The sequence below is a fragment of the Calliphora vicina genome, chromosome 3 (genome assembly GCF_958450345.1).
Source record: "Calliphora vicina chromosome 3, idCalVici1.1, whole genome shotgun sequence".
In the NCBI taxonomy this organism is placed as follows: domain Eukaryota; kingdom Metazoa; phylum Arthropoda; class Insecta; order Diptera; family Calliphoridae; genus Calliphora; species Calliphora vicina.
Window position 1 is genome coordinate 79,093,612 of NC_088782.1, and position 27,082 is coordinate 79,120,693.

At 31.0% G+C, this 27,082-nt stretch overlaps 1 protein-coding gene across 1 annotated transcript in view; it reads left to right on the plus strand.

The window, feature by feature from the left end:
* The window catches only part of LOC135954165 (uncharacterized), a 48,736-nt gene that overhangs the window by 17,315 nt on the left and 4,339 nt on the right, over positions 1-27,082 (plus strand). Inside the window, exons 4-6 of the mRNA XM_065504239.1 lie at positions 24,290-24,849; positions 24,919-25,213; positions 25,290-25,442. Coding sequence (XP_065360311.1) covers positions 24,290-24,849; positions 24,919-25,213; positions 25,290-25,442 — 1,008 coding nt within the window. The remainder of the gene's footprint in view (positions 1-24,289; positions 24,850-24,918; positions 25,214-25,289; positions 25,443-27,082) is intronic.

Genomic DNA, 27,082 nt, shown 5'->3' on the forward strand with positions numbered 1-27,082 from the left:
TAAAAATTGTTATGCCCAATGGATCAAATAAATACCTGACATTTTGGGAATGCTATGAAGAATTTGGTGAACAGGTTCAACAAAATTGAAATATCTACTGCCAGTAAGGTTATATCTTCACTACTTTAATTAATCCGTATTTTTTCATTTTCATTCCATAATTTTTTATACAAATTGTCTAACAAGTATTGTTAGCTTAATCGCTAGCTTAAATAACATTTATTTTTCATAACTTAATTACACACACAAATTATTATATTCATTTTCATTCCATAATTTTGTATACCAAATAGTCTAACATGTATTGTTAGTTCAATTTCTAGTTTACATAACTTTTATTTTCATAACTAATATACTTTTTTTTTTTTCTAATCCAAACGAGTAATTTGAGTTGAAATTTAACAAGTGTTTTGTTATTGTAACAAAAATAAAATACATGTGGGGTTTCCACTCAAAGCACTCGTTTGCAATAGAAAAACAGCACATAAATTATATACACAGCAAAAACCAAAACAAACAAAAGTAAAACATTAATTTTTTATTAACTAGAGTCATTTTCATTAATTTCATTTCATTAACAATAGTCATTTTCGATTTTGCAGTCTTATTTATAATCAATTTCTAATTTATAAAAGGTTTATAAAGCTAAATTTCCCATAAAAAAATCTGTTTTATGAACCTTTGATAAATTTAGGGCTTGATTATGAATAACGCATTCAATATATTAGATATGTCACAAATATAATAAATATTTATCCCCTTATTCATAATCGGTTTTTAATTTTATAAAAGGTTTATAAAACAGATTTTCCATACAAAATCTGTTTTATAAACCTGTAATAAATTTAAAAATTGATTATGAATAAGGCCTTTAATATATCAAGTTGATTTTATTTTTGGTTGAATTGGTCATGCAGCCTTCATTTAAGCTAATGATATATTATATACTTAAACATAAAAAAAAGAATTATATATATTAAAAACATTTTGTCAATTATTATTTAAATTAATACATACATACATTATATTAAAAAGCTATATTTTTCTAAATTTTATTATTGATCTATACATATATACAAATTTAAATTATAACTACATTTATACATATATTTATTACTATTACACATAGATTTATTATTTCAAAATGAATTCTGGAAATAATTTGGGTTATATCACAAGTAATAATGATTATATTTTTAGAAATTTTTCTAATAGGGGACAATATTTCAACATAGGTCACATTAATGTTCAAAGTATCAAACCAACAACACGCACCTCTAAATTTGAAGAGTTCTTGAATATATTGGATGGAAATTTTCTTGACATTATTGGAGTCACTGAGACGTGGCTTAAGTCGTGGGTTGACAGCAGAGCTATTCATGTACCAGGTTACAAGTTATTTAGGGTTGATAGAAGTGATGATATTAGAGCAGGAGGAGTGGCAATTTATGTGAGTGAAAGACTGAAGGCTAAATTAGTGCTTGAATTTTCTAACCCAGACTGTGTTGAATGTTTATTTTTAGAAGTAATTGGAGAAAGTGTAAGCATTCTATTGGGAATTGTCTATTTGCCTAAAGGTAATATGGCTGGTATTAGGCAACTTGATAATATTTTGGGGGATATCACTTGTCAATATGAACATGTTGCAGTGATGGGAGACTTCAATTATAATTTATTTGATCCTGGGAAGTCGATGATAATGAGAGATCTGTGCAACCGAAATAATTTAAAATATATTCATAATATTATGCCTACACATTTCAATTTGAGAGATAACACTGTATCACTCATTGATTACTTCATTCTAAGTAATAAATTATCACTAAATTTCTCTGGCCAATTTCAATCACCATGTTTATCCGCACATGCCTTTATCTGCATGAGTTTGGAATTTCCTAAGAACAATAGTGACAATTTTAAAGAATATAGAGACTATAATGGTATAGATTATAACTTGCTTGAACGTATGGTTCTTCACACTGATTTTAGTGCTATATATACAACTACTGATGTTAATTTTCAAATTTATCATTTGAATTCCATCTTAATCCACCTTTTTACGTGCGTCCCTGTAAGAACCAAAAGAAATGGTAGAGCTAATAGTTTTTATAATAATGAACAGGTTAGAAGCGCTCGTTATTTACGCGATATTGCTTACCGAGCCTACTGTGAAAACAAGACTGTATCGAATTGGATTACGTATTGCAAACTTAGAAATCGCGTTAAAAAAGTTCTGAGGAAGTTGAAATCAAAGGAATGTAGAGAAAAATTTGTTAGAGGTAATGCTGACACAACTTGGAGGCTACTCAAAGATATTGGATGTAGTATGAACAATGAAATCCCTATTTGTGAGAATCCCGATACTTTAAATAGCACATTTATATCTAATCAATCTAATGATTTATGTACATTAGTTCCTATGAATGATACAGGTGTTTTTTCCTTACGTCGATTTAATGAAACTGATCTACAGGAAGCGTTTTTCAATATTAAGTCAAATTCTTTAGGAGTTGATGAATTACCTATACGATTTTTAAAAATATTGTATCCATCCATTGAGAAGCATATTTTACATATTTTCAATACCATCGTAATGACAGCAAAATTTCCTTCACTATGGAAAATTGCTAGGGTTGTGCCGGTTAGAAAATCAGTGGGAAATGATGCTTTTCGGCCTATTAGCATACTTTCCTGCCTTTCTAAAGTATTTGAACAACTTGTTGCTAAACAGATAAATGATTACATAAATGAAAATAAATTACTTAGTGTTTGTCATTCAGGCTATCGTAAAGGTTTCAGCACCACGACTCTTCTACTTTCTCTAACGGACAGAATAAGGTGTAATCTCAATAATCATGCAGTAAGTGTTCTTATTGCCCTGGATTTATCCAAAGCATTTGACACTATTAATCATAACAATTTAATTAATAAATTATACACAAATTTTTATTTTAGAAAGGAGACATGTAATTTAATACAATCTTATCTCTGTGATCGAAGCCAATATGTTTCTTGTGATAACAAGAATTCTATGATTTTGCCTTGCAAAAGTGGGGTCCCACAAGGATCAATTTTGGGTCCCCTGTTATTTATGATCTATATGGATGATTTCATTCGTTCTATAAATTTGCCTGTTTCAGATATATATTTATATGCTGATGATATTCATATGGTGTTTTTTGCTGATAGACAATCTATTGATATTTTAAATGCACGTATAAATTCTAAAATGCAATGTGTTGTTTCATGGATGAGAAATAATTTCTTGCGGATTAACATAGTTAAAACTAAGTTAATGTGCTTTGGTATCAAGGAGACAACGCGCTTGAATATTACAATTGACAATATTCAAATTGAGATTGTAGAAAATATGCGTTGCTTAGGTATTATTTTGGATAATAAATTTTCCTTTAACAAACATATAAATTTATTAAATTCTAAAGTAAATTTCGTATTAAGGAAATTATACAGTTTAAAATACAATTTTCCCATAAGAGTAAAGATTATTATTGCTAATGCATTTCTTTTGTCACTATTGAATTATGGTATTGAGATTTATTCGGCTGCTAATAGAACTAACTTTGGGAATGTACGCAGAATTGTGAATAGGATAATTAGATACATATATGGCTTGAGAGTACATGATCACATTTCATCACATGTTAAATTGTTTTTTGGATTTTCATTTTCTATGTATGTTCGTTTTAGATTACTTTATTTATTTTATAAAATAATATCAACTAAAACACCACCTAATTTATATGATATGTTTGCTTTTTCAAGATATACCCGCTCTCCCACAATCATTATACCCAGGATTTGTCTGTCGGTATTTGAACATTCCTTCCAAATCCGTATTTCTAGAATTTGGAATACTCTTCCTGCACATTTAAAAACTTTTTCTTTTACTTTAAATAAAGCAAAAAATATATTTATTGATCATTTTACTACACAACAACTTTAATATTGTTCCTTATTAAATGAGAATTACTAAAATATGTACATATATGTAAAAAAGTAATATTATAAAACAAAAATGTATATACATACTTATAAATATATTATACTTACTTATAAGTAATTAAATTATAGTAATGAATTTCATATTTTTGCACATTGTATTATATTATCTTTTAACCATATATGGCCCATTAGGGCTCGGTTAAATAATGAATAAAGAAATAAAATAAAAAAAAAAATATTATCGCCTATTCCTAACATTAACTTCACTCAGATACATATCAGCTAACTTTAATGTCGATAACTGAATTAATTTAAAATGTTAAAAGAGTACCATTAGGAGAAAAGTACCAATTTCCCTTTTCTTCCTTGAACACCCCTCAAGTTTGAAATTTAAAAATATTCCATTTTGCCAAAATTGTTTATGCTACAGGCATGTCTGAAAATATTAAAATCTTTTTATTATTAAGAATAAATATGTTTTAAAAAAAGTACCAAACTGTTTACCCGGATTTGGCCCAATATACACCTTGGTACTTGGCTTAATAATTTCAAATATAATGTATTTTCCCGATTTTATCCCCTTTTTGGTACCTTTTTTATCCCCATTGAGGTGGTACAATTTTATTCAAATAAATTTCTGTAACGTGGTGGGAGCTCATAATAAAATATTCGTATGTCTATGTCAAATTATAGAAAAACATATTTTATGAAAAAGTTCCAAAAATAAAGACAATTTTTATCCCTTAAGGGTTCGAATTTCCAAAAAGTACCAAACTTATATTTTTTGTTAATTAAAGAATATGATTTAAAATTTGCTTTTATGTTTATTGGTTTAAAAGATACATAGGGTGCCAAAAAAGTACCAAAATACAGTTTTTACCTGTGCGATGATGAATCAGTCAGTCAGTAACGTTACTCTTTTATATATATGGGGCATTTCACGTCAAGTGAACCAACTTTTGAAATCGATGTCTTCCGATCGCGATTTGCACCAATGTTAGTTCTATTGGATAGTAATTCGGACACCATTTTTCAACAAGATCGGTCAAGAACTCTCTGAGTTATAGGAGGTCAAAATTTGAAATTTTGGCCAAACAGGTGTTTTTTTTTATCCATATAACTTATTACCAGGGAAACCAAAATATGCAAATGCATGTTTTTTCTGGTGAGTCTAATGAGCACATGGATAAGATATTTACACGTTTCAGAACTATTTAAGAATTTTGGCATCGATTTGTTAGTGCATATTTTTGCATATTTTACCCTTAAATTAATATTTTTGCATATATTTGTTTTAAGAGCATATTTATGGCATATTTTTGCGTATTTAGAGCATATTTTACTGTTTAATAGCATATTTTGAGTTTATCAAAAACAAGTTTGGTCTTATTTATTTTTCGCTGTTGTGTTACAGGTTTTTACTTCCTTTGTTTAAAATTCAAAATTGAAAAATAGATGGCTTTTCACCAAAAAAAAAAAATTTAAAAAACAGAAATTTTTTTTAAAATTTAAAATAACAATTCGAAAAATTTTTTTATCCAAAAAATGAAAAAACTGAAAAAAAAATTTTTGTTCACCTAAAAATATTAAAATTTTTTTATTTTGAAGTATAATTAGGTAAGGGTATATAAGATTCGGCACAGCCGAATATAGCTCTCTTACTTGTTTTAATATAAAATAAGCACTATTTTAATAATAGCTCCATCTAAATATCAAATTTTAGTTCTAATTCAAACTTAACCGTTCTAAGTGTTAAAGAAATATTGTCTTTTAAATTTGCTCCTGTAACATCAGTTGATGTCGAAAGAACATTTTCTATATTTAAAAATGTTTTCAGATCCAATAGACAACGATTTTTATTTGAAAATTTAAGTACATTTTTTTTGGTTAAAAATTATGTAAAAGTTTGTTTTTTAAAGAGCATATTTTTTAAATTTTAAGAGCATATTTTAAAGTTTTTACTGCATATTTAAAGCGCCTAAAACTCTTTTTTTAGAGCATATTTCCGGTTTCCCTGCTTATTACCTATTGTTCTTAGCAAAATGTGTCCTAAATAGTTTAGATAGCTATTTATGCAATCTTTCGAAAAAAAAAATTAAAAAAATTTAATAAAATATTTTTGATTTTTTTTTTTAAATCAAAAATATTTTTGACTTTTTTTTTCAAAATGGGCCCTTTTTATTTTTTTTTAAGAAAGCTTACGTCTTTTCCTAAGCGACCTATATGGTCGCTTAGTGGGATGCGAGTGGGATATCTATTAAAAAAAATATTTTGTAACTCAAGATTTAAAATTTTTGAATTTTTTTGCAAAATCAAAAATTTTGTTGACTTTTTTTAAAAAAATGGACCCATTTTTTAATTTTTTTTTTGCTCAGAAGAAAGCTGATGTGTTTTCCTTTAACACCCTTTTTGTCGCTTAGTGGGATGCGAGTGGGATATCTATAAAAAAAATGTTTTGTAACTCAAGACATACAATTTTTTACTTTTTTTTGAAAAATCAAAAACCTTTTTGACTTTTTTTTTCCAAAATGGACTCTTTTTTTATTAATTTTTTTTCTCAAAAGAAAGCTTAGGTCTTTTCCTTTAAAACCTTTTTGGTCGCTTAGTGGGATGCGAGTGGGATATCTATCAAAATAAATGTTTTGTAAACTTTTTAAAACGCTTAAATATTTTTTAATTCTAATTTTGATTACTTCTTTTAACGTTCAAAAGGTCTTCGGGTCAAATTCTAATTTTATCTAAAAGTGAGTGGTTTTTTGATATTTTATGAATTTTATTTAATTTCAAATATCAACAACTACGTTTTAGAAACACAAATCTGCCAAAAAATAAAATAAATAAATTTTTTTGCACTAAATTTTTGTTACGCACAATTAAGATAAATGTTTTCAGAGATTTGGTAGCACTAACATATATCCGTCTCTTTTCATCATATTTGCTGAACATTATATTTGTATGAAAACTGGTTTTCCCCTTGTAAATATTGTTTCTTAAGATATTCGGGTCAAATTTGACACATTTTGAAATTAAAATAAGTTTTTTCTAAAATGAGTGGTTGATATTTTACGACTCTTATTTAGTTTCAAAAGTCAACAACGTTAGGTTTCAAAAAATGGAAAAAATATATATTTTCTATTCGGGTTAAATTTGAACCGAAGACCGTTAACGTCAAATATTTGAAGACCTTATGAAGGTTAAAACAATCTCATAGGAATAAAACACAGTTTAAAAGCTTTGGAGTATATCGAATTGTTTCTTTTGTTTTTATATAGCTAAACATTGAAAATGATATTTCACTCAGTGTACTTGTAGGACATGTAGTATGTAGTTAACGAAGCATTGAGTAAGTTTTCAAGTTTTCCAGTAGTGCGATTCACTATGCTTTTTAAACCAGAATTGTTTCGTTTAAAAATGTTAACCACAAAATTAACCATTTTGCTATTCACTAACAGCCGTATTTATAACCAAAATTTAGCATGGATTTAACATACAAGTTATTTATAATGTATTCCTTATCCACTCGCTAAACGCATGTTAACGAACGATCAAAGACTTGCTAAGTCTTTAATCAACAGCTGTTTTGTGTCAAAGTAAATTTGTATATAAACATATTATAAAAGTTTTGTGTGGGAAAAAAGTAAATTATTTATTATATTATTATTATTTATTAAATTATATTTATTTATACTTCTTGAAACATTTAAAAATTTGAGGGAAACAAGTTAAATATAAATGTCAAGAAATACATCAGAGTTGATTTTTTTTAATTTTTTTTAAATAGTTGGCAATACATCACACTTTTCAGAGTTGATTTTCATATAAATTATTGACAGAAAAAAGTGCATTATAAATAAACTCTTTGCTAACTTTCTGCTAAGCTTAATCGGTCTGCTAGTTAGCAGATCGTTGTGTGCGATGTATACACAGTGGCTAATTTTTCGTTATAGATACGGCCGTAAAACTTTAAACGATATCTGCTGGCGTTTAAATACAGCTGTTTCAGTCAGCTGTTATTTTTAACAAAACAAATTGTGGTTTATTAACACCTGCATTTTTGGTGTGGTTTAATAAGTATAGAAAAGTGTTTATCGTTATAATCGTGTAATATAATGGCTTCGAAGTATATAGCCTATAATTTATTTGATAACGAGCCTGCCACTGGTTGACCGCTTTAACCGCCCCGCCAAGACAATTAAGGGCATTCGACAATTCGCTCCACTTCTTGTCGCACACCAATTTTCCGAGGAGCTTTTTAAATTTGCCGCCAGCAAGTCCCGGGTTGTTTATCATGAAGTCAACCACGTGACTTAGCTGCTCGGCAGACGCTCGGCTTCTTTTAGTGGAAGTACTAGCCATTCTAAAATCATTTTATTTTAGAATGGCAACAAAATTTTACAAAAAAGTTATTTGTTTTGTTTTTTTTTTCTATTCTTCTTTGTTCTTTTCTCCTATTTTTACATTTCGCTTGGCAGAGTTGCCACGTAATATCAATTTGAAAACAGAGAAATATAAAACTGTTTACCATGGTTAAAAATAAGTTAGTGAATCACAAAGTGGTTAGTACAAACATCTGAATGTGTGGTTAAAGATAACACCTAATAAAGTGTTAAAAGTTAGTGAATCGCACTACAGATCGCTTGTGACATTTTTATAAATATAAAAAGTCCTCTAAAATAGTTGGAGTATTTTTTTTTTAAATTTTTTTTTAAACATACGGTATTATAACACATTAAATTTTTAGCAAAAATGGATATACAATAAAATATCTCCGAAATTATAAGAAGATCTAAAGGTAGGTTCACACATGGCAAATATTTGCTCAAAAAAGCGTATCCACTATTTTAGCACAAATTTGTTTGTCGTGTTTACTCTTACAATTGTTTTGCAAGATCATACAGTATCACATAAAATAAAACTAAATTTTTTGTTTTTAATCATCCAAAGTAAAATAAGTTTTTGGAATAAATATAAGAATTCTAATATATATTATTTAGTGGTTACGTCTTTTTCGTCATTTGATTTTGTGATATACGTGAAGATAACTTCGGGACGACGATGTATCAAAGAGAGAGATTATGAAATTAGATATTTTTATAATATTTCTGCGTATTGGAGAAAACGTCTTATAACAGTTTTTACCGGGGTAGACTCAGCCAGTCCAAGATAATTTAATAAAATAAAACACTGCCAGAATTGTATATAATTCAGAGTTCAAAATTTATTATTTTTACAGGATAATCAAGGATACTAAGAAAACAAACTGACGCAGAGTACCCGTACAACGTCGGTATAGTTTCAGGGCCAGATCCAGAATGTTCTGCCTCACAATAAACTACGCATTTTGAGGTTTTTTTCTTGATGGTGTTAGTGTTTTTAGTAACCACTACGCCTGGGGTTCATGGCTATCAATACCAGTGTACTCCCTGTGCACTATCACTAATATGCCTGGGCACTATGGCTATTAAAACCAGTAGTAGCCCTGTGCACTATTACTAATATGCCTGGGCACTATGGCTATTAAAACCAGTAGTAGCCCTCTGCACTACAACATTGAGTTGAGATTTTATGTCGTTGTGTACGGCTGCTAGCAAAGCTGTTACATACTTGTACCAGCTGTCCGATCACTTCGACACACCAAGCTCAACTAAATTTGTAGTAAGGCATTATACAAAAATCAACAGTCGTTTCAAGCGTAGTGGTGGCTATGCTCTAAGTCTCTCTTACAGTAATCATGTACTCTTTGTTTAGTTGGTTCTCTTATACAATTATTTTCTCACATCTTATACTAAGATACTTAAACATATACATTCACTTTCCATAACAATTCTTATAAAACAATCGCAATTGTAATAATAATAAAGATAATAGTAACAAAATAATATTCATTGTAATAATAATAAAATAATACTAATATAAATAATCAAATAATTATTATAATAGTTAAATGTAACAAATTTAATACAAAATATATAATATGATGCGAATTATATTATGTAACGAGGAACTTCGTTACATCTCCCTCCTGCTTATTTTTCTTCTTAAACTTAAGGCTCCATGGCTACATCAGTTCTAGGCTTTGGAGAAACAAACTTTTCGTTGCCGTAGATAATCCATACATCTAATGAACTTCGAATGTGTACTGTGACAACACCATGTTGTGTATTTATTTGAAAACGAGCTTTCTTAGTTGGCTGTATCGGTCTTATTGAAGATAAAACCAATGGTATAAAATTATAGTCAGGACTCAATGATTCATCGTAGTTGTTTTCACCATTGCAATTGAAATTGTATGTTAGCGATGTTTGAACGATACTATCATCATCTTCTTGATCAATGCCCAGTTCTCGAACCAGCTTGTGCAAAACATCAGATTTTTGAGTTCTTGGTTTAATTAAATCTTGAATATTGAGTTTCGGAAAATTTGATTCTACCGCCGTAATCTTGACTTTTGTAGAGAGGGGTGCCTCAATTTCAATTACTTTTTTCCGTTTTTTGTTTTCTCGCTCCATTGCCTTTTTGAATCGTAAGCAACTTTGTTGAAATTTTTCATCAGTCATGTTGTTATTCTGCAGAGTAAAAAAAATACGGAAGACATTTATTTCGTGTTCAAAAAACTTACGTGTGGTACGCTTTTAAATCTTTCAAATGAACTGTCCCTTTGGCCTTCTTAGTTTCCGGATCACTTAATCGTACTATCACGGGTGAAATAAATTCGGCGACTATGTATGGACGCCGTTTAGCAGCAAAATGGTCAATAGCTTTTGACCATTCTGGTGTTCTTAACAGCACCAGATCGCCTTTTTTTGGCGCCCATTCACGTCTCCTTAAATTATAATAGTTGGCCTGTGTACTTGATGCTGTTTGTAGATTGGTTTTAACAATTTTGAAAACTTCCTCTAAGTGTTTCGATTTGTCGTCGGGGTTGGGAAAAGAATTGGTATTTTCATCACCCGTTTTCTCGCTGAATAAAGTTTTAGGAAGTCGTAACTCCCTTCCCTGAGTTAAATAAGCTGGACTGTAATTTGTTGAACTCTGTTTACAGGAATTGACTGCAAGTGTTAGCTCGGGTAAGTGTTCATCCCACTTTCGATGATTAGATTCGGTGTATTGCGCGATCATAGTTTTTATGGTTCTGTTTATCCTCTCGGTAGGATTTTCGTGGGGCGAATATGGGGCTGTAAAAACTTGTTTAACACCTAATGTCTTAAAGTATTTTTTACAGTCTCTACTCGTGAACTGGGTTCCATTATCCGTCAGAAGAACGTGAGGTACCACTTTAGTTCAACCACTTTAAAGATTGATGGTCCGTGACAATGACAAAGTGATACCCCTCGAGATAATGTCTCATCTTTCGGATTCCCCATATAATCGCCAAGCATTCTTTTTCCGTGACAGTGTAGTTACGTTCTGGCGTAGAAAGTGTCCGACTGGCATATGAAATCACCTTTTCTCCATCTTCAAATTCTTGCGTAAGTACCACTCCTAGACCAACATCACTCGCATCCGTTTGTAGTATGAACATTTTGTTAAAATCAGGACATGTTAATGCTGGAGCCTCGATTAATTTTTGTTTAACCTCCTCAAATGCTGATTGTTCTTTGAATCTCCACTCCCATTTCTGGCGGGTATAAAGCGTCTATACCAAGCCGCCGTGTTAAGGAATGCGCGTAGTTCTTTCAGTGTGGTGGGTGCTGGTAGAGCTACTACAGCGCTCACTTTTTCGGGATCGGTATGAATACCATTTTCACTAATTACATGCCCCAAATACCTTATCTGTTTCTTTACAAACGAACACTTGTCCTTATTGACGCGGAGGTTTGCTGCTGTCAGGCGATCAAAAACGATTTTTAAATTTTGAAGGTGCTCTTCTAAGGTGCTCCCAAGAACCACTATATCGTCCAGATATGCGAACGCGAAAGAATCTAATTCAGGTCCAATTACAGCATCAAGTGCCCTTTGGAAAGTGGCCGGAGCAGAATGAAGTCATCATTCTGCAATGGCATAACACGCCACTGAAATAACCCTCTTCCTGGAACTGTGAAAGCAGTGTATATTTTACTTTCCACAGACATCGGAATCTGCCAATACCCATGACGGAGATCAATCGTGCTGAAATATTTACTGTTTCGAAGTTTTTCTAATATAGAGTTTATTTGAGGAATCGGATAGGCATCGCGAATTGAATTTTCATTTATTTGCCTGAAATCAACACAAAGTCGCCATTCGTTATTTTTCTTCCGAGCGAGAACTATTGGAGAACTGTATGGACTCTTCGATGGCTCGATTCTTTTATCTGCTAACAGCTCATCAATTTGGGCATCGATAATCTTTTGCATCGCAGGGTTTCTCGGATAATAACGTTGTCGTAGAGGGCGGGAGTGCTTCATAACAATTACGTGTTCAGTTACGTTCGATGGATCTACTATGGAGTTAAAACGGGCCAGTTCATTTTCCAGGAATTCTGAAACCTGTTGCTCTATCCTGATATCATCTGGTTGGTCATAAGTCGGAGTTACTTGTAACGAAGTTATTTTGGCTACATTGGTGACACTGGACGCATTTGATACCGATTTAGGAGTAATACAGAGCTCACACCCAGTTTGGGTTATGAAATTCATTCCAATAATTATCGAGTCTAGACTAGTCTTCAAAACTAGAAAATTATGTCGATAAACAACGCTATTGAAAGTAAACCAGATACTCACCGATCCTAAAACCCTGACTGTAGTCTGATCGGCCAGTTGTATTGTATTGTACTCTGCAGCAACGACTGGAACTCGTAATTCTTAAACCACCGATAGGTTAATACAAGAATGAGTAGCTCCTGGGTCAACAATTGCTTGAATATTTTTTTGTTTAATCGTGAGCCATATACGTAAGCGTAAGTCATCATCAGGGGTAATTCTAAAGGGAAAAGGTTTCGATTTTAGAGATCTCCCTCTTCTTCCCTTGCTGAAAGATCTCTTTTTACATTTCCCGCACCAGACCTGCAACAGTCAACTGTTTTAATATCTTTTTTCCCGCAGTCCCAACAAAATAGGATTTGATGCCTTGACCAATTTGCTCGATTGTGTCCAACTTGGCCACAGCGATAGCATATGTTATTTTTATTTGTATTGGCAACAACTGTTTGTACACGTCGGACTACTTTGTTTTGAGATATTTCTTCCGCACGGATGCTTACGTATTCTTTAGCCATTATGATTAGATCATGTAATTTTGAAAATTCTCGTCTTTTCTAAGCATTCACTTAAGACTTCTTTTTTCATCAAATTTATGAAAGCACGACTCATGATTGATTTTTATTATAATAATTTATTAATCGTTTAAAAATTTTTACGAGAATGTATATATTTTTTTTTTTTATTTATGTATATATTTTAATTTATAGTCCCTGCTCGGGCGCCATTTATAACAGTTTTTACCGGGGTAGACTCAGCCAGTCCAAGATAATTTAATAAAATAAAACACTGCCAGAATTGTATATAATTCAGAGTTCAAAATTTATTATTTTTACAGGATAATCCAGGATACTAAGAAAACAAACTGACGCAGAGTACCCGTACAACGTCGGTATAGTTTCAGGGCCAGATCCAGAATGTTCTGCCTCACAATAAACTACGCATCTTGAGGTTTTTTTCTTGATGGTGTTAGTGTTTTTAGTAACCACTACGCCTGGGGTTCATGGCTATCAATACCAGTGTACTCCCTGTGCACTATCACTAATATGCCTGGGCACTATGGCTATTAAAACCAGTAGTAGCCCTCTGCACTACAACATTGAGTTGAGATTTTATGTCGTTGTGTACGGCTGCTAGCAAAGCTTTACATACTTGTACCAGCTGTCCGATCACTTCGACACACCAAGCTAACCTAAATTTGTAGTAAGGCATTATACAAACATCAACAGTCGTTACAAGCGTAGTGGTGGCTATGCTCTAAGTCTCTCTTACAGTAATCATGTACTCTTTGTTTAGTTGGTTCTCTTATACAATTATTTTCTCACATCTTATACTAAGATACTTAAACATATACATTCACTTTCCATAACAATTCTTATAAAACAATCGCAATTGTAATAATAATAAAGATAATAGTAACAAAATAATATTCATTGTAATAATAATAAAATAATACTAATATAAATAATCAAATAATTATTATAATAGTTAAATGTAACAAATTTAATACAAAATATATAATATGATGCGAATTATATTATGTAACGAGGAACTTCGTTAAGGCTGGGTTAGCCGACCGTTGATGTAATGTAACCGTAATGTTGACTTAACGTAACACTTTAGTGCGATTATAGAACATTAAAAACGTGTCATATGTTTTTGATATAAACAAACAAATTTAAACAGTTGTTTGAAAGTGTTATCAACACAATTGTTCTAAATACTGTTCAAGCGATTTTATAATTTTTTTCTGCGATTTTAATAAAAAATTATTAAACTTTTTTGGTAATAGTACTTACATATAAACCGTATATTGTTACACATAATGTATTCATCATCATTGTGAAGTGCTTCGAAGTGACTTCATATATGTTTATATTAACCCATTAGGAGACAATTATAAATATTATTTATTACCTTGTCATACAGACTTTATTTATTAAAGGTCCGATAACTTAAAAATTAATTAATATTGTATTGTACTTTATACTAAGGGCCATTATTACAACTTGCCTTTATGTTCGCAATAGTAATAGTTAACTTTAAGGGTACCTTTTTCTATTGCTAAAATTTTAACCTTTCACTATTTCGAACATAAAGGCACGTTGTAATAATGGCCCTAATTTGTTAATTTAATTTGTCTATACAAAATATTAATTTAATATTTTCAAACTTATTACTTTCGACTATTATTAGTGTACATTTTATAAATGCTTGTGTGAACTAATTTGTATAAGTAAATATTACCATAACAATAAAAAAATTGTGCTAAATTTCCCAATTATTGATAAATTCACTGACATTTATTGTTGTGGGATATGCTAGTTCCTTTATCCCCTTTTACAATGTTTTTTATTTACACTGACGAGCAAAAGCGAGTGCATGTTCAGTATACTTATACTTAAATTGTCATAAAATGGCAAATAATAAAGCAAATTTTATGAAACTTTCAGCGATTATTCTTTATTGTATTAACAAAAAAATTACTAATATTTAATATGATAATGTAAGAACAAAAGCAAAATATTATAAAAAAACATATGGTAACTCCATTCACTCAGTTTTGCACGTTATGTTCGATATGAGAAAATGTAGGAATTACTTCTCTGACATAATAAAAATTTACCGTTACAACATGCAGCTGGTAATTTATCATCTATTTCTTGAAGTTAGTTTTGTTATGTGCAGTTGTTTTTGATTTTATTAATTAGTAAAAGAAGCTAGAAATAAAATATAAAAAAATGAGGAAAATCAACATCGACACTGAAAACAGCATAGTAGCTTTGACTGAAAGTGGACATTCATCAAGAAAAATTGCTGAGCAATTAAAAGTGAGCCAACGTACAGTGATTGTTGTGAGAAAACGTCGAAATGTAGCTTCGGTGCCGAATATTGGAGGTCGCCCAAGGTTATTAAATGATTCAGACGCGCGATTAATGGTACGCGAGATGAAAAAAAATGCTTTGAAAACACCCAAGCAAGCTGCTAGTGCTATAAATAAACACGTAAGTGAATGGACTGCTAGAAGAGCACTTCACAAAATCGGTTTAGTGGCAGCAGTAAAAAAGAAAAAGCCAGCTCTATCAGATAAAAATATAAAAGCGCGTCTTGAATTTTGCAAAAAACATGAACATTGGACCATAGATGATTGGAAACGGGTTATTTGGTCCGATGAAACAAAAATTAACCGGTTCCAATCTGATGGAAAAGAATACTTCTGGAGCAGACCTAATGAAGCTATTCAAAAGCATCACGTGAAACAAACTGTCAAACATGTTTTGGTTCTGTCATCATTGAATTGAATATTAATTGAATTTAATAATATAATAAAGAATAATTGGTGAAAGTTTCATAAAATTCCCTCTATTATTTATAATCTTATGACACTTTAAGTATAAGTATACAGAACATGCACTCGCTTTTGCTCGCCAGTGTATATATTATTGAAATATTTAAAACATTTTTAGAACATTGAAAATATTGTTAAGCGTTCTGAGCAAAGAATAACAAGAAGGGAAGGCTCTTTTTCTACAACAACAACCTCTCTCTCTTCTCACATACAAGTAGTATGTGAATCAGTAATGCGCAGCCCATAGCACAATTGTGCAGAATCAAATCACACGTATTCTTATGCTCTTACATTTTAGTAGTCGTTGTCCACTCAACGAGACAACTAGGAATAGGCATGAGCACTGGTGTATGACTTTTTCTTTATTTTTTTCAGTTTTTGTATTTGTGTGTTTGTAGGTGCATTGAATAAAATAAAGAATTGAATGTGTTGGTGAGAGTAATTGTATTGGTGAGAGGATTTATTTTTGCGAACCTCTGATGTGAATTCAACACACTTGAGAGAGAGATTTATCTTCAAAACTTTTTATTGAAAATTGCGATAAAATTGCAATTCTAACATACACTTTCACAAACACATACAATTTTTTAATTTTTTTCTACACATTTAAACCATTAAATTAACGAAAACATTCTTATTTGGCGCAAACGAAAAATATATTTTTTTATTTTTTTTTGACATTAAATTTTTGGGTGTTGAAATTAAAACTGAAAAAACACATTTGTAAAATTTCGTATTAAAAATTAATACAAAATTCAAATAAGTTTAATTTTTGCAGACATTGAATAAAAAGATGAAAAATCTATTTATAAAACCTTTCCAGGTCAAATATAAAATAAATAATTTGAGAATTGTTCGAATTTTTAAATTTAATTGTAATAAAATTTTGTTATAATTTTTAAGGTCGCTTTTTTACAACTATGTGTGTTTGAGGAGTGTGGTGAAAGTGGTTTTTTCACCAATACATATAAACAATATATTACTAATACATTCATATAGTTAGGTTTTTTTTGACAACCGACTTAGGTTTTTTTGACAGCGTTTCACTTCTTGTTAATATTCTTTGGTTCTGAGCATAAGTATTTTTTATACAAGACTTTAAAATCAACAAGTTGACAACACCGTTAGTAAATGTCACGTTGAAACGTAAAGAAATTCTGTTTTTAACAGGTTCAGACGTTACAGTTACGTTACATTTTGTCACTATAACTGCTTTAACTACTTTACACACAATAGAAACGATCAGCTGTTCCGTTCCGTTAAGGTTACATTACATTACAGTCGGCTAATCCACCCTTTACAGTCTAAAGTGCAACAAAGGTCCCACACAATGTAACAAGTGTGCTATATATTGACGTGTAATAAAAATTGTAATTGTGATGGTAATATAATCTATAAGTGTTATAACTGCATGAAAACTACTTAAGAAATGTTATGGCTGATGACCCAAAGTGCGCCAGTCGGCAAGAATATTTAGCGATCCGTAATCTAGTAACGTCTAAATCAAGAAGTACTAATGTTTCTTATTTTAACGAATACAATCATGATTTTCTTCAATTGACAATTGCTTTGCAAAAATGTCAAAATAAGTACGACAAGCTACGAGTTTTGGTATGATGCTTCAACATGCAACATAACTCAACTTGTTTACACAATGTTTATGTTATCCAGCTGTCCAACTGGAATACGTATTGCGCATAAAGAAAATCGATATTCTCCTTCTAAATTAAACTTTTTTTAAACCAAACCATAAAATTTCAACTTAGTATCTATAAAATGTATAGATAGGATAGATCTACGCATGACGAAGGAGTTCTAATTGAGCTCTCGAGCCACTGACTCTAATCCAGCTACTATATACACTGATGGACAAAAGTCACCGCCATTTCCCTTTAGAATGTTTAAAGGACTGACACGTTATAAATACAAAATTTTATTTTTTCAACAAAAACAATAATTCATTTTAATTATACTTCAGTTAAAACAAGTCTTATAACTTAACCTAATTTACAAAAACGTAGCGTGGCGGTCCTTTATACATCCTAAAAGGGAAATGGTGGTGAATTTTGTCCATCAGTGTATATTAACCAAATGAATATACTCCCTGTGTTCAAAATTTCAACTCCGTCCAGCCATCAACAGTAGACATTCTTTTAGCAAGCACGTGTCTCCATTTTTCAAACTTTGAGACACATCCATATGTTTTACAGTCGGACCATGTACCAAAATCTTGTACACGTTTTAGGTCTATTACTGGATTATCACCAACATAATCGGATTAAATTCATTTATATGTTTGTCCCATTACCAGACCTAAACCTAAAATGTTAAGGTTTTAAAAGAAAATATGTTTCTACTACTCTTTTTGCTAATGCAAATATTTTATTTTTTATAAAAATAGTTCTGGACATATGAAAAAAACTATTTTGTTCTTTGACCTTAAATTGAAAACAATTTTCAGTACAGAAATTTTAATCCATTGGTACAATATTCTGACCCTCACACTTAAGAATTCAAAAGCCATGAAATCGTCACCCTTAAAATACAGTTTGTCAACTAATTGTTTTCAAAACAAAAATATTGTAAAGCATTTAATTTGAATGAAGACAAACACTAGCAATATTAAGATTTTTTATTATTCATCTTAGTACGATTATAATTTATTTATCTTGAGTATAAATATGCGAAAAAATAAATTATTATCAAAACGAAGCTTTAAGAAAAAGGATAAATAGGAAAAAAACATCAATAAAGTTGCGTGAAGACAATAACGAGTAGTTAGTTCAAAAGAAGACGCCGAGAGCTTGTCAACGGCTAAACGTGCTGTTGTTGTTGCTTTACACAAACTAGTATTTGGAAATGAGGGTGATCGTAAGAACAGGCAGAGATTGAGAGAATTCGTTGGTTTTGACTACGATGAAGATGACGAGAAGTTTCAAGAAAAAACAAAATACGTTGAGCAGAATTTGAGTACCTCTGATTTGGTGTCAAATTGCAACATTTTGTCTTTGAATTACGACGCCGACGACTTGTTTTTGCACATATTCAGGAACATGCGTAAAGGAAATTTGTTAAGTTCGAACGAGTTGAAAAATGACGATGAAGGCGAGAGCGACGATGAAGCGGAGGCTGACGACGACGGTGAACATTCGCAACGAGTTGGACGATGATGCTGGCAACGGCAATGCAGTCGCAAAAATGAAGTAGAAGAAGCATGTAAACAGACAAGACAACAAAATACACAATACAAAACCATGCAAGAAAAAAGAAGTAAAAGAAAACAATGGTGAACAGAACAATCAAAACAAGACATATACCGTAGAACAGTGTAACTTATCATCTTTTAATATGCCAAGATTTTCAATTAATTTCCGTAATATTGAGGATTCAATTAAACCATTTGATGGAAGTGGCTCTATACCTGGTGATGTTTGGATTAATGATTTTGAGGAGACATCGGCTGTTATGTATTGGGATGAATTTCAAAAATTTATTTTTGCTAAGAAATCTCTTAAGGGCTTGGCTAAATTATTTATTGCTAGAGAAAGGGGTATAACTACATGGGTTAAATTGAAGCAAGCATTATTTAATGAGTATAGGACTACAACCAACAGTGCCCAATTACATAAAATGCTAACAGAACGGAAAATCAACAAGGATGAGAGTGTTCACGAATATTTTTTGAAGATGAAGGAAATGGCATCGCGTGGCAACATAGAGGAAAGTGCTTTAATGCAATACGTTATTGATGACATACGTGATTTGACAATTAATAAGACATATTGTACGGTGCATGTAATTTGAAGGACTTTAAGGGAAAACTTAAATGTTATGAGGCAATGCAGGAAATGTCAGGCAATTAGTCGTCGAAAGTATTATGAAGGTGAATGTTAAATTCTCGGAACAAAGTTGGATGGCTTTATTTGATACTGGCAGCAAATTTAATGTCGTGACTGAAAAGGTTTACAATTCGTTGAATAAACCGGAGCTTTTTAAATCAGATTTTTATCTGATTGGATTCGGTAATACTTCGAGCGATGGGAAATTAAACCGATTGGACATTTTAAGACTAAATTTGAAGTCGATGGTGAAGAATATGATTTAACAAGAGGCACTTGTCAATTTAAGGCGTGTATTAGATCTCAGTAAAGACTATGGCCTGGATATAAATATTAAGAAATGCAATTTCTTGAAGAAGAGAATTCAATTTCTCGGTTATATTATTGAGAATCAGCGTGTATCACCATCAGTTGAGAAGACAACCGCAATGGTTAATTATCCAGTACCTTTAAATGTCAAACAGTTTTAAAGATTCCTTGGCCTCGCAGGTTATTTTAGAAAATGTATACCTAATTTCTCGATTATTGCCAAACCACTTACCGACCTTAAGAAGCAGAATACAAAGTTTGTATTTGGACATGAACAAATGAAATCGTTTACTACTCTAAAGAATGTCTTAAGTAATGGTCCAGTATTAACCCAGCAAAAATTTTGTGAATTTTTGTAATGACAACTAGTTATTTCATGCATTCTTTTGTAAGGAGTGGTGGTTACCCAGCACATTATTTTATTTACTAAAATAAGTACTTATTTTTATACAGGTAATGAACTTTTGCATTTAGCACAGCTATCTAGTGTGTTTGACTGGAAAACGGGAGGTTAGTGGTTCGCCACCTGTCAAAGCCATTCATTTTTTTGTTCATATCATATTCATTTATATGTTGATGTTAAAACTATTGTTAACTTCCAATAAAATAACTCGTACATGGAGCAGTGAGTTAGCAGCTTGACTATCAAACACAAGCAAATAATGTGACTGTTCGATTCCCACACAAGGCAATATTTTTTTTTCTTTTTTTAGCTACATATTCTTGTTGTGAATTTACTACTTATTTCTCAACTGATTGTAAGTACATTTGTAAGCTTGACCCCTGAATTTTTTAAAAATCTCGAACAACGGTAAGTAGTGTTTCAGTCAAATAATAAGTAGTTATCGCTTTGCTCCAATTATACTTGCTGGCTTACTAGGAAAGTAAAGTTTTTGCTGGGAAGTTTATTCAATCAAAATTATGAGACTGAGGTACACACTGACGCATCCATTGATGGTTATGGCGCAGTACTGCTTCAGAAATCGCCGAGTGACAACCTTTTGTATCCTGTATACTACATGAGCAAGAAGACCACTGAACCAGAACGCAAGTGCACAAGTTACGAGTTGGAGGTGTTAGCAGTCATTGAAACATTGAAAAAATTTCGAGTATAACTGATTGGTTTGAAATTCAAATTGGTGACTAACTGCAATGCTTTTACGAGGACGTTGGACAAGAAGGATTTGTGTACGAGAGTTGCTCGATGGATACTGTTTTTGCAAGAATACGATTATATCGTTGAACACAAATGCGACCTGGAACACAAATGCGACATGTAGACGCCTTAAGTCGACATCCAATTATGGTCATAGCTGAGGATTATCTTATTTCCAAAATTAAAGGATTGCAGAATCAGGACGAAGATCATCAGAGAAATTCTTAAGGACAAATCACCATATAATGATTATTTCTTGAAGGGAGATGTCTTATATAAGGGTCCGAAGTGTATGTACACTGAAATTATAAGGACAGCGCACGAAAAAGGACATTTCTCAATCAAGAAAACCAAGGAACTTATATGTAAGGACTATTTCATACCGAAATTAGAAGAGAATATACATAAGCTCATCTCTAATTGTATCCCATGCTTCATAACAAACAGAAAACGAGGAAAACAAGAACGTGAATTGCACACATACCATATGACTACCTTGGCCCTCTCGAATCTACAAATAAGATGTACAATCACATTTTTGCTGTAATTAACTCATTCACCAAATTTTGTTGGTTACACCCAACGAAGACAACGTCAGCCAGAGATGCCATATCCCGACTACAATCGCAGAATACCATTTTCGGCAACCCATTGCAAGTTATCTCAGATCGTGGTTCAGCTTTTACGAGTAATGATTTCAAGACTTATTGTGCTGAAGAAAGGATAAATCACATCCTTATTACAACAGGTCTTCCTCGTGCAAATGGACAAGTCGAAAGGCTAAATAGCGTAATCGTCGCAGTCTTGTCGAAGCTAAATATTGATGACCCCTCTAAATGGTACAAATTCGTTGGAAGAGTGCAGCAAATTATTAATTCAACGTACCATAGAAGCATTGGCACTACCCCATTTGAGATGCTTGTTGGCACTAAAATGAAGACCAGGGACGATATCCAACTGAAGGAATTAGTAGAGCAAGAATTAGCAGCCAACTATAATGGACAGAGGAACAAGCTTAGACAAGCAGCAAAGCAACAAATACTTGAAGGTCAAGCCGAAAACAAGAGAAGATATGGACGTAAACCGCCCAAACAATACAATATGAATGACATCGTTGCCATTAAAAGGACTCAACTAGGAGGAGGCCTCAAACTCAAATTGTTAATATTAAGCAAAACGATGCGTATGATGTAGTTAAATCCGGTGAATGCGAAGGTCCCAGGCGTACCACAACATGTGCAGAATTTATGAAGCCATAGCCAGACGAAATTGATGAAGAATCCGAGGATGTCCGAGATGTGGGAATGAAGTTGCGAGAAGACAATAACGAGTAGTTAGTTCAAAAGAATACGCCTAGAGCTTAAGACGTACGACGGAGCCCGTAATCTATTTTTCTATTCTAAAACTCATTTTTTAAGAACTTTTAATTCATTGAATTTAATATCAATAATAATTTGTATTTTATATTCTTTATTTTAATAAACTGAAATAAAATACCACAATAATATGGTGTCAAACAATTGTTTTCAAATTTTTACACTGACAATTTTAATTAGAATTTTTGTTCTTATTTGGACAATACTGATGACACCAGTTGACATACATTAACTTTGAGCTATTGCAATCAATATAACGAAGTTTTGTAACAAAAAAAGAAAATATAAATATGCCACGAAGCGAACCTTTTTGAAAATTATTCAATTAGTTTATTATCAATATTATAAGAAAAATCTCCTAAAAAACTTTAGAAAATGTTTTATTTGCAACTAAGAACTGTGGATAACATTATAAACCGTGCTGGGAAGGAAGAATAATTGGAATTAGATAAATCAACTTGCAGAAAAAAGGCTCTTACAAAATAACTGAAAGAAAATAATAACTATTGAAACAAATCCACAAACAGGCATGCAAAGGATCTTAAAAATTAATGTGGACTATCAGTTTCGCATGAAACAGTTCAAAAATGTCTAAATAAAAACAAATGTTCATTGCGAGTAACTATAACGATGCCTACACATTGCTATTGTTGATCTCATTTTTCTGTCAATAGAGTGTTAGGATGACGTTATTTATTGTGACGAAACAAAAATAATGCTCTACAGCCCCGGTGGACCAAAAATGGTTTGGAGAAAACCACTGACTGCCCTTGAAAACAAAAATATAATACCCACGATCAAATTTAGAAAATTGTCTGAATGGTGTGGGTTTGTATTTCAAGTAAACTAGTGGGATAAATTATAATTTTAGAAGACTAATGACCATTAAAAGGTTTTCTGACTATTAGTGCTCAAAAATTCAGTTTCTTTACCGTGAAAATAACGAAATATTTAAATACAAACTATACCATGATATGATCCAAAACATAAATCATATTTATGACGACCGTGGTTTCTTTATAACTGCAAAAAGGTTATTGATACACCTAGTACATATTTAATTCCCAAACATGAAATTTTCTGAATAAAATGGTGGCAAAAAAGCCCTTGGAATAAAAATGAGTTAATTAGATTTATTAATGAAGAATGGTTAAAAATTTCCCTTGTATACGATATTCTAAAACTGATGCCGAGCAGATTGGCATCTGCGATTGATGGTAAAGGTGTACGCACAAAATATTAGAAGATTACGTTAACAAATCGCTAAAAATATATGTATTATTCCATAGTACTTTATTTTGAAAGCAATTATATGACACTCTTGAATACTGTCTTATTTTCTTTTTTCCTACATTCTTCCTCACTATAATTCGAATTTTAGGTTTCCTTTGTCTTACTACTTTAACGTTTTAAATGTATTTTATTTTTGTTACAATAACAAAACACATGTTAAATTTCCACTCAAAGTACTCGTTCTCTATAGAAAAACAGCACATAAATTATAAATATGTTGAATATTTTCAGTTTTGAAAACAATTTATTGACAAACTGTACATATATATACAATACTTTATGAAATACATATGAAAATAATACTATACTTTATTGTTATATAGATAAAAGATGTTTCACAAAAAAGAGCAAGATCTTCCAGCCCTTCAATATTAAATGACAGTAATGAAACCGAAATAAAGCAGAATGAAAAAAAAATTAGAGCTAAATCTCCACAATTTTATAAAAGTATAAATGACATGTTTCCAAAATTTGATAAAATTGCAACGAATCACATTGATAACATTGCAAATACTACTTTAAATGCGACGGAAGAGAAAATGAAATGTTTGTCAAATGAAATAGATACCTTAAATGAAATTCTACAAACAAAAGAAATGGAATGGAACCGTTTGTTACATTTAAAAATGGTTAAAGAAGAAATTTACTCTCGATTAAGCCAAAAGATGCAAATCCTTCAATCAAAAGAATGTTATACAAAAAAGCCTGGCCAAGATACATTGTTAGAATTGAAGGAACTAGAGATGTATTTATCAGAAAAGAACCCGAATTCTTATGAAGTAAATCATTCATCAATAACCATTCAAAAACTTATAGAGAATAGGGCTAATATGAATGCTGAAGATTTGGAACGAGAAAAAAGTAATACGAGTCGACTACACAGGTAAAAAAAAACTTTTTTTTGTATTAGTTATAACAATATTTGTATTAATTTAATTGTCAATTTATTTAGTCTTTTAGTCTCTCGCAACATGTTACATAGTGCCGACTCATCCGAAAATACTTCCACTGTGATTAACGGTGAAAAACAGAGTACGGGAATAAAAAGTAAGAATTCTGAGTTTTATAATCACTTAGATGCAGGTTATCCACTATCTAATAAAGGTCGGCAAGGAGAATTCAGAGATGTAAAAAGTTTAATTGCAGATTTTAGACAAAAAAATCCAGAATTATTACCTCGGGTTGGTAAGCGAATCAAGTCAAGTGAATCAAACGCACAGCATCATAGCTTCAGTATTCCACTATATGTAAGCGTTAATAATAATTACATTTGTATTTGTTTTAATGCATATTCTTATATTTTATGTTATTTTGTCATTGCAGGAGAAAACATCATCACGTCCACAATATTTCACCAAAGACCACCAGTCTGAGTTCTATCCTCTGCCAAATTCTGAAGAAGAAATTTGTATTACTCCAATTGGTCGTGCTAAGAAATTATCATCAAGTCATGATATTGATTTTGTCAACACAATGGTATAGATTTAAATTTAATTTCCATATACATAACATACAACATACTTATGTGTGTATATTAAGGTGGATCGTTACAGGAAAAAATTGTTGGCCCCTGAAAATAAACTTTGTCATTTTCTATTAATATTCCAGAAAATATTCGTATTTTGCGATAACCGGTTGTGAGCTGGACAATTTTAAAATAGGTATACTTTTTAGTTTTTTTTTCGTTCCAAATAGGGTATACAATAAAAAAATGGGTTTCGCGTGATATATAGATTTTTATATCAAAAATCTATAATTGATTTCAGCGAGGACATGTTTATATCTTTTTTTATAATCACGTTTATTTAGATTTTTATCGTTTTTCAGAAGTTCAAAAGCACTATTTAAAAATAGAAACCAAATTTTGTTAAAAACAAAAAAAAATGTTTTTATCATATAGTAATGTCCACAAACACTAAAGTGGTCACTTAAAATCCTAACGGATTAAAGCAGGCATAACTTTAACAACGTATGTTAGCATTTTATACACGAAATTAAAGGTAATTTATTAAGCTTTAAAAAATATAAATGTAGGTTTATGTGTCGTTATTGCGAATAAATTGTCTGATTTTTCTTCTTATGACTCCCATTAATAGCAGCACAACTTTTCTTGCCACTTCTACCGTTATTCCAGCATATTTATTCCCCTTTGTTCTCATCAAAATCTGGTTATTTACTGTACCTGCACTCTTTTTCAATTTACGTTCAACAATTGCCCAATATATCTCGATTGGACGAAGATTTGTGCAATTTGTTTAATTGATGTGTTTTGGTTAGTGTTTATAAACCGGTTAAAATGTGGATTTTCGGTTAACCGGTTTATCCGGTTTTTATCACTCGGTTAACCGTTTTTAAAATTTAGGTCTAAAATTAAGAAATCTCATGGTTTTGTGCATTTTTTATATTCATTGTACACACATTATTGGTCTGATTTGAAACCTAAACTGCTGATTTACAATACTATATTTGGATTGGTATTTTAAGAATTATAATGATTCTAAATAGTAGAGGACGATGAGTTTACTTAAAAACTTTTTCAGAATAAATTGTACATAATGAAACTATTAAAAATTAAATTCCTCATAATTCTATAAGTTTATGCTAAATCTTACTAATGATTCATTAAAAACTTAGTGATGATTTTATCAAACGTTAAGTTGAATCTGATGTGCATACCTTATTTTAATCAATTTGACTTCATTAGTGTGTTTTGTTCTTAAAATTTAATTTTATTAATCATTTCGTTAGCTTAGTGTACAAAGTCCTTTTCAGATATATTATAGGAGAGACAAAGAACGTCCTAAAATCCATGATTTGAAATATTTATGAAATCTGAGAATGGAGTTTTATTAATTACGTATTTGGTATGATTTATAATGACAAATAATCACAGCTAAGAAGAAGTATCAAATATTTAATTAAACAATTGATTTACATTTTTTGGTTGAAATTTAATGAATAAACGAATTCCGTTTGACTGAGATAATAATTTTGAAATTTTTACAAAATAAAATGGACTTAGCAAATTTTCGGTTAACCGACAAACCGGTTTTTTATAAACACTAGTTTTGGTATAACATCAATATTATTCTCATTTATACCACTTCATAGTAATA